This window comes from Thamnophis elegans, chromosome 5, assembly GCF_009769535.1.
Source record: "Thamnophis elegans isolate rThaEle1 chromosome 5, rThaEle1.pri, whole genome shotgun sequence".
NCBI lineage: Eukaryota > Metazoa > Chordata > Lepidosauria > Squamata > Colubridae > Thamnophis > Thamnophis elegans.
This window is the reverse complement of record NC_045545.1, coordinates 47,936,345-47,948,732: the sequence shown is the minus strand read 5'-3', so window position 1 is coordinate 47,948,732 and position 12,388 is coordinate 47,936,345. Positions and strand designations below refer to the sequence as shown.

General features: G+C 37.0%; 1 protein-coding gene across 1 annotated transcript; it reads left to right on the top strand.

The window, feature by feature from the left end:
* The first annotated feature begins 5,796 nt into the window (after positions 1 to 5,796).
* SRSF3 (serine and arginine rich splicing factor 3) lies at positions 5,797 to 11,790 on the top strand. The gene is made up of 6 exons (XM_032217612.1): positions 5,797 to 5,977; positions 6,726 to 6,933; positions 7,592 to 7,726; positions 9,696 to 9,734; positions 10,678 to 10,764; positions 10,963 to 11,790. Exons 2-6 carry the CDS (start codon positions 6,728 to 6,730, stop codon positions 10,988 to 10,990), a joined length of 495 nt encoding a protein of 164 aa, XP_032073503.1. The 5' UTR covers positions 5,797 to 5,977; positions 6,726 to 6,727; the 3' UTR covers positions 10,991 to 11,790.
* The last annotated feature ends 598 nt before the right edge of the window (positions 11,791 to 12,388 follow it).

Genomic DNA, 12,388 nt, shown 5'->3' with positions numbered 1-12,388 from the left:
CTAAAGAAATTATGGATGCTTTACAATGTGGTAATATTCAGGGTGAGTTGCTCCCGGTTCGGCCCAGATTGGGAAACAGGTAGTGGCGGTGCTGGGAGACTCCACTCACCCACACAGACACTTCTGCGCATGCGCAGAAGTATTGCACGCACACACGAGCAAACCGGTAGTAAACAAAATTGAAACCCCCACTGGTGATATTCCTATTAGACCAAAATCAGCCAGGCAAAAATGAAAGCCTAATTATTCCCAGTTTTGGCTTCCTATGCTGGGCAAAAAAATGTCTTGCTTTGCTGAAAAGTATTTGCTGTTCATTTCGGTACTTTGTAGTGGCTTAGATGAAAATATAGAAGATTACCATTAGAAAAAGTATTAAATGGATAGACAATAAAATGGTTTTAAAACTTGATTTTTCAAATATACAATTTAATATAATAGGATTTCTAAACCCTATTAGGTTAGTCCAAAGGTTCAGTTGGTTGTAGTAACTGGTAGTACTGTAAAACAATTCATATGTAACCCTTCTGTTAGAATTGACAACCACACAGACTAGATTTCTTTAAAGCTAGCGTTAACTGTCATAATCCACCCCAAAATCTCCATTCTGGATTTCAAAAACTAATTTCTCAGCTTTAATGTGATTGCAAATTTTAAGGTAAGGAGAAGGCAACCTTTGACTCTTAAAACTTCTCCAGAGTGACTAGAAATATGTGTCATGAAATATTAGTGGCAAAACATTACAAATGTATATGTGATTTGGAGTGTGTGCTGTTTGCTAACAACTTTTGATGGGCCTTTGTTTAGGCTGGATTCACCAAAAATAAATGCAAACTCCATCTACACAAGATTGCACTAAGGAAAGCTAGTTAGCATGGAGGAAAACATTATGGAGGCAAAGTTTACTGTTATATATGCCTTATATTTATACATACACATACTTGATCATTGATTGCCCCTAATACTGACTCTCTCTCTATATATATTTATTTATTGTAAGCTTGCATTAAGTTTCTATTTTGTAATATGGAAATTTGAATTAGAAAACTATCACCAACTTCTGCAATTAAGTAGAGTCAGCAATAATAAGAGTTCTAGATTGTGACCTCAAAACCATAAAATCCATTTTCTCAATGAAACAGAAAACCAACAGCTCCACTATCCCTGACAGGGTGTCCACTATTTGAGGCAATCTCTTTTATTGGCAAAGAGGTTATAGTTTAAATAAAATTTATTTTTGAATACTATACACCTATTAGTTCAAATCCTATTTTTCTGATCTGAAAATACAAATTTGCTTCATCTTTAATGTGAAAATCCTTCACACTCTGAAGATACAGTAACTGCTATTTTTTAATTTTTTTTTTTTGGCTAACATTGTGCAATTCTTTAGACCTCTCCATAGCTATTAACTTTTAGAGCTTTCATTATCTTTTTTCATGCTTTCCTTAACATGTTTCAGTTTAATAATATACTTCTTAAATTAGGCAAACCTTTTTCAGTGAAGTTACCCATGTTTTTGATGTGTTATACATGTCAGAAAGAGAAAGTAATCTTTTGGGGCTGATAAATATGTTTGGATTTTTAAAATTGTGTCTTGAGTATTCTCAGAAAAAGGCTGTCATGCTTATTTATAAAAGTACTGTGGTGGTTGAGCAGACAAAAGCATCTCAGACATCAGGAGAAATGAAAGCAAAAATAATGTAAGGAAGAAGTCAATTACTTTAATTACAGATATCTAAATATAGTTACAGTGGTAAAGGACAACAATTACATAGTGAACCTTTAGCTATTAAAAGAAATGAATCCAGAAGAGCAAAGATTACTGCCAGAGAGGCATCAAGATGTGAGTGCACAAGCAAAGAAGGCTATGATAAAAATAGGGATAATGCTCCAGAATAGAAAAAAAGAAGAAAGGTAGCATATGATTACAGTCCTCAATTTGCAATTACAAATAGGACGAGAATTTCTGTTACTAGCCAAGCTGGCTGTTAAGTGAGCCATGGGCAATTTTACCACCTTTTTCGCCACGATTGTTAAGCAACTCACTGCAGTGTTTAAGTGAATCACATAGTTGTTAAGTGAATCCAGTTTCTCCCATTGACTTTGCTTGCCAAAAGCTGGGTGGGAACGTTGCAAATGGAGATCACATGACCCTGGGACATTGCAAATATTGTAACTACATTTCGGTTGCCAAATATCCAAATTTTGATCATTTGACTGTGAGGACCATTCATAAGTCACTTTTTTAATCATTGCCATTGTAACTTTGGATGGTTACTAATTGAATGATTGTAAGTCAAGAACTATCTATAACAATAATTGTAAATTATTTTGACAACTGATACTAGAGGGAGTGAAACTGAAAGAATACACCCCTCCCAAAAAACTGCAGAAGAATTTTATATAAAAAAATAAATTATTTAGTCCCAATTGACCAAGTAAGCAAGAAAGAAAATGGGATTATTAAATGACATTGTGTTGAATACAATGTGATTTGAGAATGTCCCATTGCTAAAACAATTTGTATATCTTCCTGATAATTAGACATTACTTCAAATTCTCTGCATCATAAAAAATACTAGGAAACTATTGTGATGGAGATGATGAAATATAATAGGGCAGCTATATCCAAAGTAGGGCACCTATATCCAAATTGTTGAACACGGGAAACAGTGAAAGCAAAAAAATGAAACTATTATCATCATCAGAAAGGCAAACAGATTTATTTAACTCACCGCTAGATGGCAAAGTGCAACAAGTTCACATGTATGTGACGCTATGCCAAAGTATATACCGTACTATATTCTATACTTGAGCTACTCACTTGCATATGGTATTCTACTGTATACTAAAGACCAGGGGCAAGAATATCCATTATTAGGTTGGACTGTAATCATAGAGAAGGATGCAAAAGACTATTTACTTCCATCTACTGATTATCCAGATTTTTTCCATCATTTCACTTTGCACATTGATAAAAAATATTATCAATGCTAGCGTGGATGGGAAGACTTCTCCAAAATCTGGTATGAGAAAATCAGCACTTGGAGAAAGATGGAGATACTACACCAGTGCACTAGCTACAGTATGTGCCTAGACCAGGAAGGGGGGGGGGGAACCCCAGACAAGCTTAAAATTCCAAAAAAGACATAAAAAATGAAAAACACATCCTCATGGAAGAACTGCAAATTGCCACCAATTTGGGTATGCTAAGGTCAACCAAGTCCTACTTATATTGTGAAAACCAGTTAACCCAAAAGAAGTACCAGGATACTTCTCCAAAAACAACCACCCATTTATACTATCTCCTCTTTGAATTCCAGTAGCACATTTATATCGTTTTTTTAAAAAAATATTCCTTCAGAGGAATAGTTAAGACACATTGCTGCAAACTATCATTTTAGAGCAAAATATATAAGACATCAGTCACATAGGTTCCTTGAAAGGATATTTACAAGTTACACAACCTTTTTTGGAACAACAGTTAAAATTAACCAAAATAAATGTTTTTCAAACAGCAAAGGTAAGGTCTAGAGCTCAAACTATAGAAGCTAAAAGTTATGATTTATTTGTGTTATTCTAAATCATAATAACAATTCTCAGTTGTTGCATTCACATATCCAAAGGAAACTTACAGGATGTATTATAGTTCAAAAACATTTTATAATGTAATAAATTATAAAATCAGCTCACTAATTTTAAACTGTGAGTCACAATTTAGCAAGTTGCATAAATGTAGGTAATGACAACACAGGTAGTCCTCAACTTACGAGCACAATTGAGCCCAAAATTTATTGCTGAGCTAAACATTTGTTAAGTGAATTTTGCCTCATTTTACAATCTATCTTGCCACGGTTGTTAATCACTGCAGTTAATAATATGGTTGTTAAATGACTCTGGCTTCCCCATTGATTTCGCTTGTCAAGTCGCAAGAGATGATCACATGATCCTGACACATTGCAACTGTTATAAATAGAGGTCAGTTCCCAAGTTTCTGAATTTTGATCACGTGACCATGAGGATGCACAATGGTCGTAAGTGTGAAGAATGGTCATAAGTCATTATTTTCAGTGGTGGAATAACTTCGAACAGTCACTAAATGAATTATTGTAAGTGAAGGACTACTGTAATGTCTTCCAGAGGCCTGCTGTGGTATATTGGAACTGGAGACAGGAGTTTGTATCTTGCCAAAAGAACAAAGCAGGTACCCCACTGACTTGCTGCATGTTTGGCCTTTAACAAATGCATCAGGCAAAAAGAGAAAGGACTGGGGTGGGGTTTTAAATCTGCATATCAACTATTCAGATGTAGAAATACCTGGGCATTAGCCTTCAACATTAAGTTGTGTACTGCACAAAAAATATCAACATTAAGTTGTGTACTGCAGGAAAAACTTCAACATTAAGTTGTGAACTGCAGGAAAAATGTGAACATTAATTTGTGTACTACAGGAAAAACTTCAACATTAAGTTGTGTACTGCAGGAAAAACTGTTGTCGGGTGAAATAGTTTTGTTTTACAGAATCCAAGGCAGAGTTCATCATGGAAAAGGTAGAGAAACCCTATTGATGCAATAGTCCAAACCCTCAACTGTCACAACTCTTCCTCATAAATTGGAGTTTTCCCACTTTGCCACTTCTCCCAGCATGTGTGACTCCTTCTTCATTACCTCAGAGGCCCCTTTCCTTACAAATCATCAAAGCTTCCATTTGATGATTTGTTGAAGCGAACATTTGTTGCTTCTTTTCTGCTAGGAGTCCGTTGGCACAAAAGTAAATTATTAAAAAACTTAATTTTTTTTAGCTTCTTTTCATGTCATCTTAGTCCAAAGATAACCAGAGCAAGGTGGTTCCACTGAAAATTGTATGAACGCTTCGCTTTAATTGGGTGTTTTGATCCTTGAAATTGTTTTCATATTCTGATTAGAGTTCAAATACGTTAAATCATTAGCACAAAATATTTATTTTTATTTTTTTGTTCAATTTCTGTAGTTGCTATTATCAATGATTCTGAGCAGCTTACAATTCAAAAAAATATATTAAACATTTTAAAGTAATAAAAACAGTAAAACCAATAAAAACCAAATTAAATATACATAGGAGCAAGATACTTGGCCAGTTAGCAATATAGCTAAGAAACGAGAAATTATGTATTAATCATTGTTTTCCTTATTTAAAAAAAGTTTTCCGTTGCAAGGTATAATTTTTAAAAAGTATGTAGAACGAAGTGACTTTCATTCAGCGCTGAATCAACAGTATCCGAACAAAGCTGTAACATTACAAGGTTTGGAAAGTGAGGTCTGGATAAACATAACTCCCCAACCCCCCAACCTCTTTTTCCGCAACACAATGTTGTTTGTAGTGAAGATAGCGTTACATAGTCCTGATATTCAAAAACACTCATCAACTGGGACATAACTATTCCCCAGAAAGAATGGAGTACCTGGAAAAAAACAACCCAACCCTCTCCTTGAGCCTTCATGCATCGCAACAAAACGCTTAGCGCAAAACACGACCGATCTAATCGTCGCTCCATCCTAGGCCTCCATGGCTACACTGTCGGGACCACCTATTCCTTCCTTTCCCTCCCTCGCAACTTCCTTGCGGTTACAATAACGGTTGCTATGGCGAACCGGCTGTGCCCTCCGACCAGCACTCTCAGTCTGAGTTGTGCACCGGGAAATGGGCAGGGCGCTGGAGAAAGTCAATCATCAGGGAGGCGTCTTACTATTGGCGAATGTTATCGTCACGTGCCAGTTGAGCAGTCGGTATATAAACTCAGGGCGTGGAGGCGCCATCCGCCATTTTGTCCAGTGGGGGAGAAGTGAAAGGGACAGCGGAACCGAGTCTTGGCGGGAAAACAAGCGACTCCGACCGCGCTTACGGGGCACGGGGCTGCCGGACGACGTAGGGGAGGCGAAGAAGGGAAAGACTGGCAGCCGCTCCCGGGAGTCTTTTACACTCTTTGCCAGGAAACCGGTGAGGGAAAGGGGGGTTGGATCGGCGTAGAAGGCCTCGCGGTTGTATTAGCGGACAAAGAGCCGCCGCCATTTTGTGTGATCGGGATAGCGTCAAAGATACTGCGATCCAGGGATTGATCGCGTACGTGGGAGAGAGGAGATGAACTGATGGGCTGGTGTTTTTTTTTTTTACTGTACTCGCACCCGAGGTGAACGGGGTTGATTGTCAAAGGGAGACGGAGATTGTGAGGGACTCTCGTAGCGTAATCTATTACGGTAAAAGCGGTTAAAAAAGGGCGCGCCATTTTCTACGTGTAATGTTTCCCTTGTGGACGAACACGAGGTTTATTTAACTGGTGTGCTCGCCTGCCTACCTCAGGAAAGGCTTTCCCAGAGTATGTGGTGGTATATGTACTTTGCACAGCAGCATTTGGGGAAGAAATGTAACAAAAGGGGGAAACGTCGCTGCTGGTTTACCTTACTGATTTTATATTGAGTTAGTTAATCGCCTTCAGATCATTTTCGGATTTCAACTTGCATCAGAATCGGTTTCTGACATCAGAACATTTTCGATAAACCTGTACCTTTGTCAGCTAGGAAGCTGATTGTTCACAACAGTTTTTTTTTTTTAAAATCGTTAGCGTTATCTTTAATAAAGCCGTGTGCGATTTATAAGATTGTCTTGTTTGATAAACGGTAGGTGGATTACCTTCCGCTATGATTGTGGTTTTTGCCCATATTGATTACCATTTTTGCATGAATTTCAGAGATGCATCGCGATTCGTGCCCGCTGGACTGCAAGGTTTATGTAGGAAACCTTGGGAACAATGGCAACAAGACTGAATTGGAACGAGCTTTTGGCTACTATGGACCACTGAGGAGTGTCTGGGTTGCTCGAAATCCCCCTGGTTTTGCTTTTGTTGAATTTGAAGATCCACGGGATGCTGCCGATGCAGTGAGAGAACTAGATGGGAGGTAAACTTCATGATTTTCTTGGAAAACCTCCCAAGTGAGCATTCTGATTTTTAAGAATGGAATGAATAATGAAAAAACCAACATGTTAAAATGTTCCTTTAAAAGGATTTGAAGTAAAGGAATTTTTGCAGGTAGTTCTAAGTACTGATCAATGTATGAATTGTTAGCTTGGGAAGATTTTAATTTGAAAGCAAGTCAAAAGATGCTTTTTTTTTCATGGTTACCAGATTTTAGAAATACTGAAATGTTCTATCATTTGGTATTTTGATTTAGCACTTAAAATTTTAAGCATTCTTAATGCTACGGAATAATGACTCAATCCAACCATATTATTGGCAATTATATTTGCATATTAATTTTTTTTTAATATTAGCCTTTATTCTGAAAACAGGTGAATAAAAATAACATTTTGGATTTTTGTATTTGTGCTGTTGGCATTCTGCAATAATTAAATAGCTTGTATGTGAGCAATGGAACAAAGGGAATAGATTGGCTTGCAAGATTCAGTGTTCAGATTATTCTGACCACTGGCTGTAAGGATAGGAATTGTCTAAAACGTTGAAAAACTTCCCTGTCTCCTAGTGTAGGAAACTGTAAGAGCACATGTCCTTAAGTTGTTTGACTTAAATCTATTCATATCAATCATGATCTTTCCCAGAACATTGTGTGGCTGTCGTGTCAGGGTGGAGCTGTCCAATGGTGAAAAACGCAGTCGGAACCGTGGCCCACCTCCCTCATGGGGTAGACGACCTCGAGATGACTATCGTAGGAGAAGTCCTCCACCTCGCCGCAGGTATCCAGGATGAAATAACTTTATTAATGATGTTGGCAGTATTACCATTTTGGCAAAATAGACTTCAAAACCTGCACTGTCTATCAAATCACCAAATTCTAAAGCATTAAGCAGATGTTAGAGGGATACACTTTATTGAGCACTGGCTTCTGTCCTTGGGTACCTGTACCAGTTGATAGTATCCTCTAACGTGGATTATCATCTTTTCTTCTGAGGTATATTCATCTAGTCACTTCCCTTTTTCGTCCCAGTACTTCAGCCTTTTTTTTTTTTTTTTTTGCTTCATTGTTGATAAACATTACATACAACAGCTTGGATTTTTTCACTCAGTTTGCTTTTCCTTTAGCACAAGTGATGCTAAGCAGGCAACTGTTTTATGGATTTTGAAGCAATGAATAGTTACTCAGCTAAATTTCGACTGTATTAAGTCTGTTGAAATATTATTGCCTCATTTGAATTCTGCAGTTATGAATTCCCCCAAACAAAAGCAGATTGCTTGGTAATGCATCTCTGACCTGGATAATTGATGAAGTGTTAAATACTCACTTCAGTACTTAAAACCTGATTTCTGCAAGGGCTGATCTCAACCTATTGCAGATGAATAAAGTCCATACAAAATAATGAAACCTGTTCCCTTTCACTGTAGAACACAATAGGAGTATTTGTTAGCTGCTAGATGGTTGTACTGATGGCTTGTTTTTCATTTTTTTATGCTTTTTGGTCCATTTATTAATAAAAATGAACCCGTTACAGAGTCACCATCATGTCTCTTCTCACCACCCTCTGAGTCTGCATTAGCCAGTCAACTAGCCCTTTCAGCGTCATGTGACCAGCGCGCCCCATTCAGCTTGGCTGGTGTCGTTTCACATGACCCAGGCATGGCCAGTCGTCAGGTTGCACCGCCCTTTGGTTCCCGAGCATGCTGTTTCTCTCAGCCTTCTCTCCAACCTTAACCAAATCGGCAGCAGCCACCTCGACCGCCCACACATTCCCGGCCAATCAGCTCAGCTGTTTATTTACCAAATGTCTTCACAACAACTACAGCAGCAGCCTTCGGCTAACAAAAAAGCAGGAAAAATCCACAACACCCCCTTCGCCAACCAACTAAATACAACGCAACATCTGGCAAAACCTTTTCAGCAAATTCTTCTTGGCAGTCAGTCCGGCAGCCTCACCTCACCATTTCTAGCTTGTTGAAACCAAAAACTAGTAAGTTTTTCCTGCTTATACAGTTTACTGCTGGTTAAAATAAGGAGTAAGCGGCTTATAAGTAATTATTTTTTCTCAATCAAAGGCTGGCTGTGCATAATTTCGTGGTAACATACATATGTTGCTTGAATAAAACTTTTAAGGGTGTTAAGGAATCTAATATAAATAACTAAGCTGCAGTATATTTGCATGTGAGTTGGGCAAACTTAATTGCTAACTTTGTTTTCCTTGCAAAAAAACTGCCACCTCCTTTCACCTTTAAATTGTTTTACTAACTATTTCAGAACAATTACTTTATGGGATAAACTGGGCAAGCTAAGGTTCTTTAGACTAAACACACTATGACATGTTAAAAATTACATTCACAGATGCAGCTCTAATTAGTCATTGTCACTGTGTGCGTTAATCTTTCACTTGGTACTCTGCCTTGCATGGGTTCCAAAAAACTAGTTATACCAATTTGGAACTACTTGTGGGACTTTGGTGTAGTCTTTTAGGCAGAGGATTTAGTTGAGATGGAAGTGCTGCATTGGAGACAGGTTTGCTATGACATGGTATTAGTTAAAACAAACTCATGGCTGGAAACATGCTGATCACGCTGAGTCTTTTTAATGCCTGAATCTTTCCATTTTGCTGGACGATGGGTGCCATTTATCTTGGCACATTCACTGGGCCCAACAGTGACTTGACAAGTTGGGAATTACCTCACCTCAGTTGTGTTGAATTGATTAAAAGACTCACCTTTCTTTTTTGATTGCAGATCTCCACGGAGGAGGAGTTTTTCCCGTAGTCGTAGCAGGTAAATTGTTGAGGCTGATTATGCCTTGCCAAAGTATTTCGTACGTAGATGCAAATAAACATTCCCTGTGTCATGAAAATGTTTCACAAATTCAGTAAGTCATGCAAACAGACTTACTTTTGTAGATCTGGGAATGGGGACTGTAATGCACTAATGGTCCGTACATTTAGATCAGTGTTTCTCAAGCACAATAATCTCAAGACGTGGACTTGACATCTCAGAACTACCCAGGCAGCTTGCTGACTGGAATTCTGGGAGTTGAAATCCATATCCTTTGAAGTGGCCAAAGTTGAGAAAGACTGTACAGAATGGAAGGACATGGATGAACATAATATAATAGTTTTAAATCAACCTTTTAAACTGATCTTTTCTATTTTTTAATTTGTTAAGAGGGAAAACTTAATTTTGAATTGGGAGGCTTCAGAATAAGATATCTTGCCAAAGATCTAAATTGAATTGTTAATTTTTTGCTGAATACTTTATTCACAGTTTATTCTGAAGTCATCCTTGACTTTCTGGTGCTAAATATTCATATGGAATCTATTAGGGATTGCCAAGCATGAATCTAAAGCATTGATAGAGCTTAATATATCACAGCTCTAAATCACTAGAACAGTATATGTATACATCAGCCACAAGTGTTAATTGAAAGTATTTAGCGCACTCTTTCTATTTGAGACTGATAAATACTTATCTTCTAGAACAAGTCCCAATCCCTGGTCTTTGGACCGACACCGGGCCACGGCATGCCAGAAATTGGCTGTGCAAACAAGCAAAGCCCCTTTTGCGGGATGCAGGCGACGTGCAAAACCACGCCCCCTCTGATCCATGGAAAAACCTCTCCACAGAATTGGTCCCTGGTGCTCAAAAAGTGGGGTGGGGAATGCTGTTTTGGAACCTGATTTTTGATGCAACTAACTTCATGATACTATTTCCTTTACAGGTCCCTTTCTAGAGATAGAAGGAGAGAGAGATCACTCTCAAGGGAGAGAAATCATAAGCCTTCCCGTTCATTTTCCAGATCTCGTAGGTAAGAATATATGGACACTTTCAAATACTGGAGTGATTAAAAATATGTTAAAATACAATGTATTGTCCTTAAAAATTGCTTGACTATATAGAGGGCAAGTTGAATATTCAAATGTAAATTAAACTTGTATAATATTTACATTATATCGAAATATATCCATTTATCATTGTTTATCTAAATCATTTGTGTATACTCCAGCCGTTCCAGGTCAAATGACAGGAAATAGAACTTCAGGAAGAATGGTGTACAGGAAGTCACATTTTGGTCTGAAGACAGTATGTACAGAACATTGTTTTGTTTAAGACCTCATAAAGCTTGGTGCATTTTAAAAATGTTTTAGCTGTCAATTTCTTTTTTTGTAACAGGTGACATGTAATAGTTGTGAAAATGTATATGGTTTTGAGCAGATCATTCAAAGTGTAATAAACCTGTTCTACATTGTACCCTTAAGCATAAACTATTTTAATGTTAGCCAGTTACCTTGCAGAGGTAAACAAATCTTCAATAAACCTACAGCAGCAAATGTTCATAGTCTGCTGGGTCATTTTCTAGAATCTGCAAAAAGTAAACTAAAAAATAAATTAACACATAGACATGTAAATCATGAATATTTGCTATAATTGTGAATGGACAATCTCTGCAGTATGAAATGTGGAGGCTTAATTGACCAGAATAAACTAATGGCAAACAATAAGACTGAAAACTTGTAGCCAGCCTTTTTCTAAATCTGTCTTGAGTTCTGATTTATGCCAGAATTGCCATTATTGTGCAAAATTCAAATTAACTATTACATCTTTTTATGTAGAGCACTACTGCTAAAATATTTGTAATGCAGATTAACTGTTAATTTGGATAAGTACATATGTATAAGGGTACATTGTAGATAGAAATTTTCCTCATTGTGCATACATTGTCTTGTCACTGTAAACTCTTGGAGATTAAAGTTTTTGTTACAAATCGTTCTAAGGATTTAACTCTTGTATCTTGACAACCATTCGTGCAAAATAAAACATGCAAGTTGACTTAGGTATAACGTAATTAAAATATGTTTAATAGTTTGAAGGCACATTCAAACTTCCAAGCAAACGCTAGTGCTGTTTGGCTTAGCATGCTGTCTTCCATTACTCTTATATTTGAGTAATTAAAAATTCAAGGTTTAACAACAAAAGTTAGCTTGAAGCCCTGCAAGTAAAAATTAATAAAAAAATATTTTTCTTACATTTACAGAGCTTTAAAATTCCCCCTAAATATTGCATGCAATATTTATCCACATAAGCCTTTGATGGTTTGTGATTTGAATGCCAAAATATACATTGATTTTGTACCCAGATATTTATTGGTCTCATGCATTTAAATTAAATCCATGCCAGTGGAAATAAATCTGTTTTAATTTATTATGTTTTTTAAAAATAATGTAAAGATCTTAAATGTTTAATGGTCTTCAAATGGTATCAAATAGGAACTTCATAAGATTTAATATACCCTGTCAAGTTATATCAGACATAAAACATTCCATGTACAGCTCATCTTTTAGTAGCCCATTGTGGAAATAGCTCTTTAAACTATTAGTTCACAGCTAATAAATTCAAATGTCATTTAAGAACAGCTGAGAAGAATAAATGTG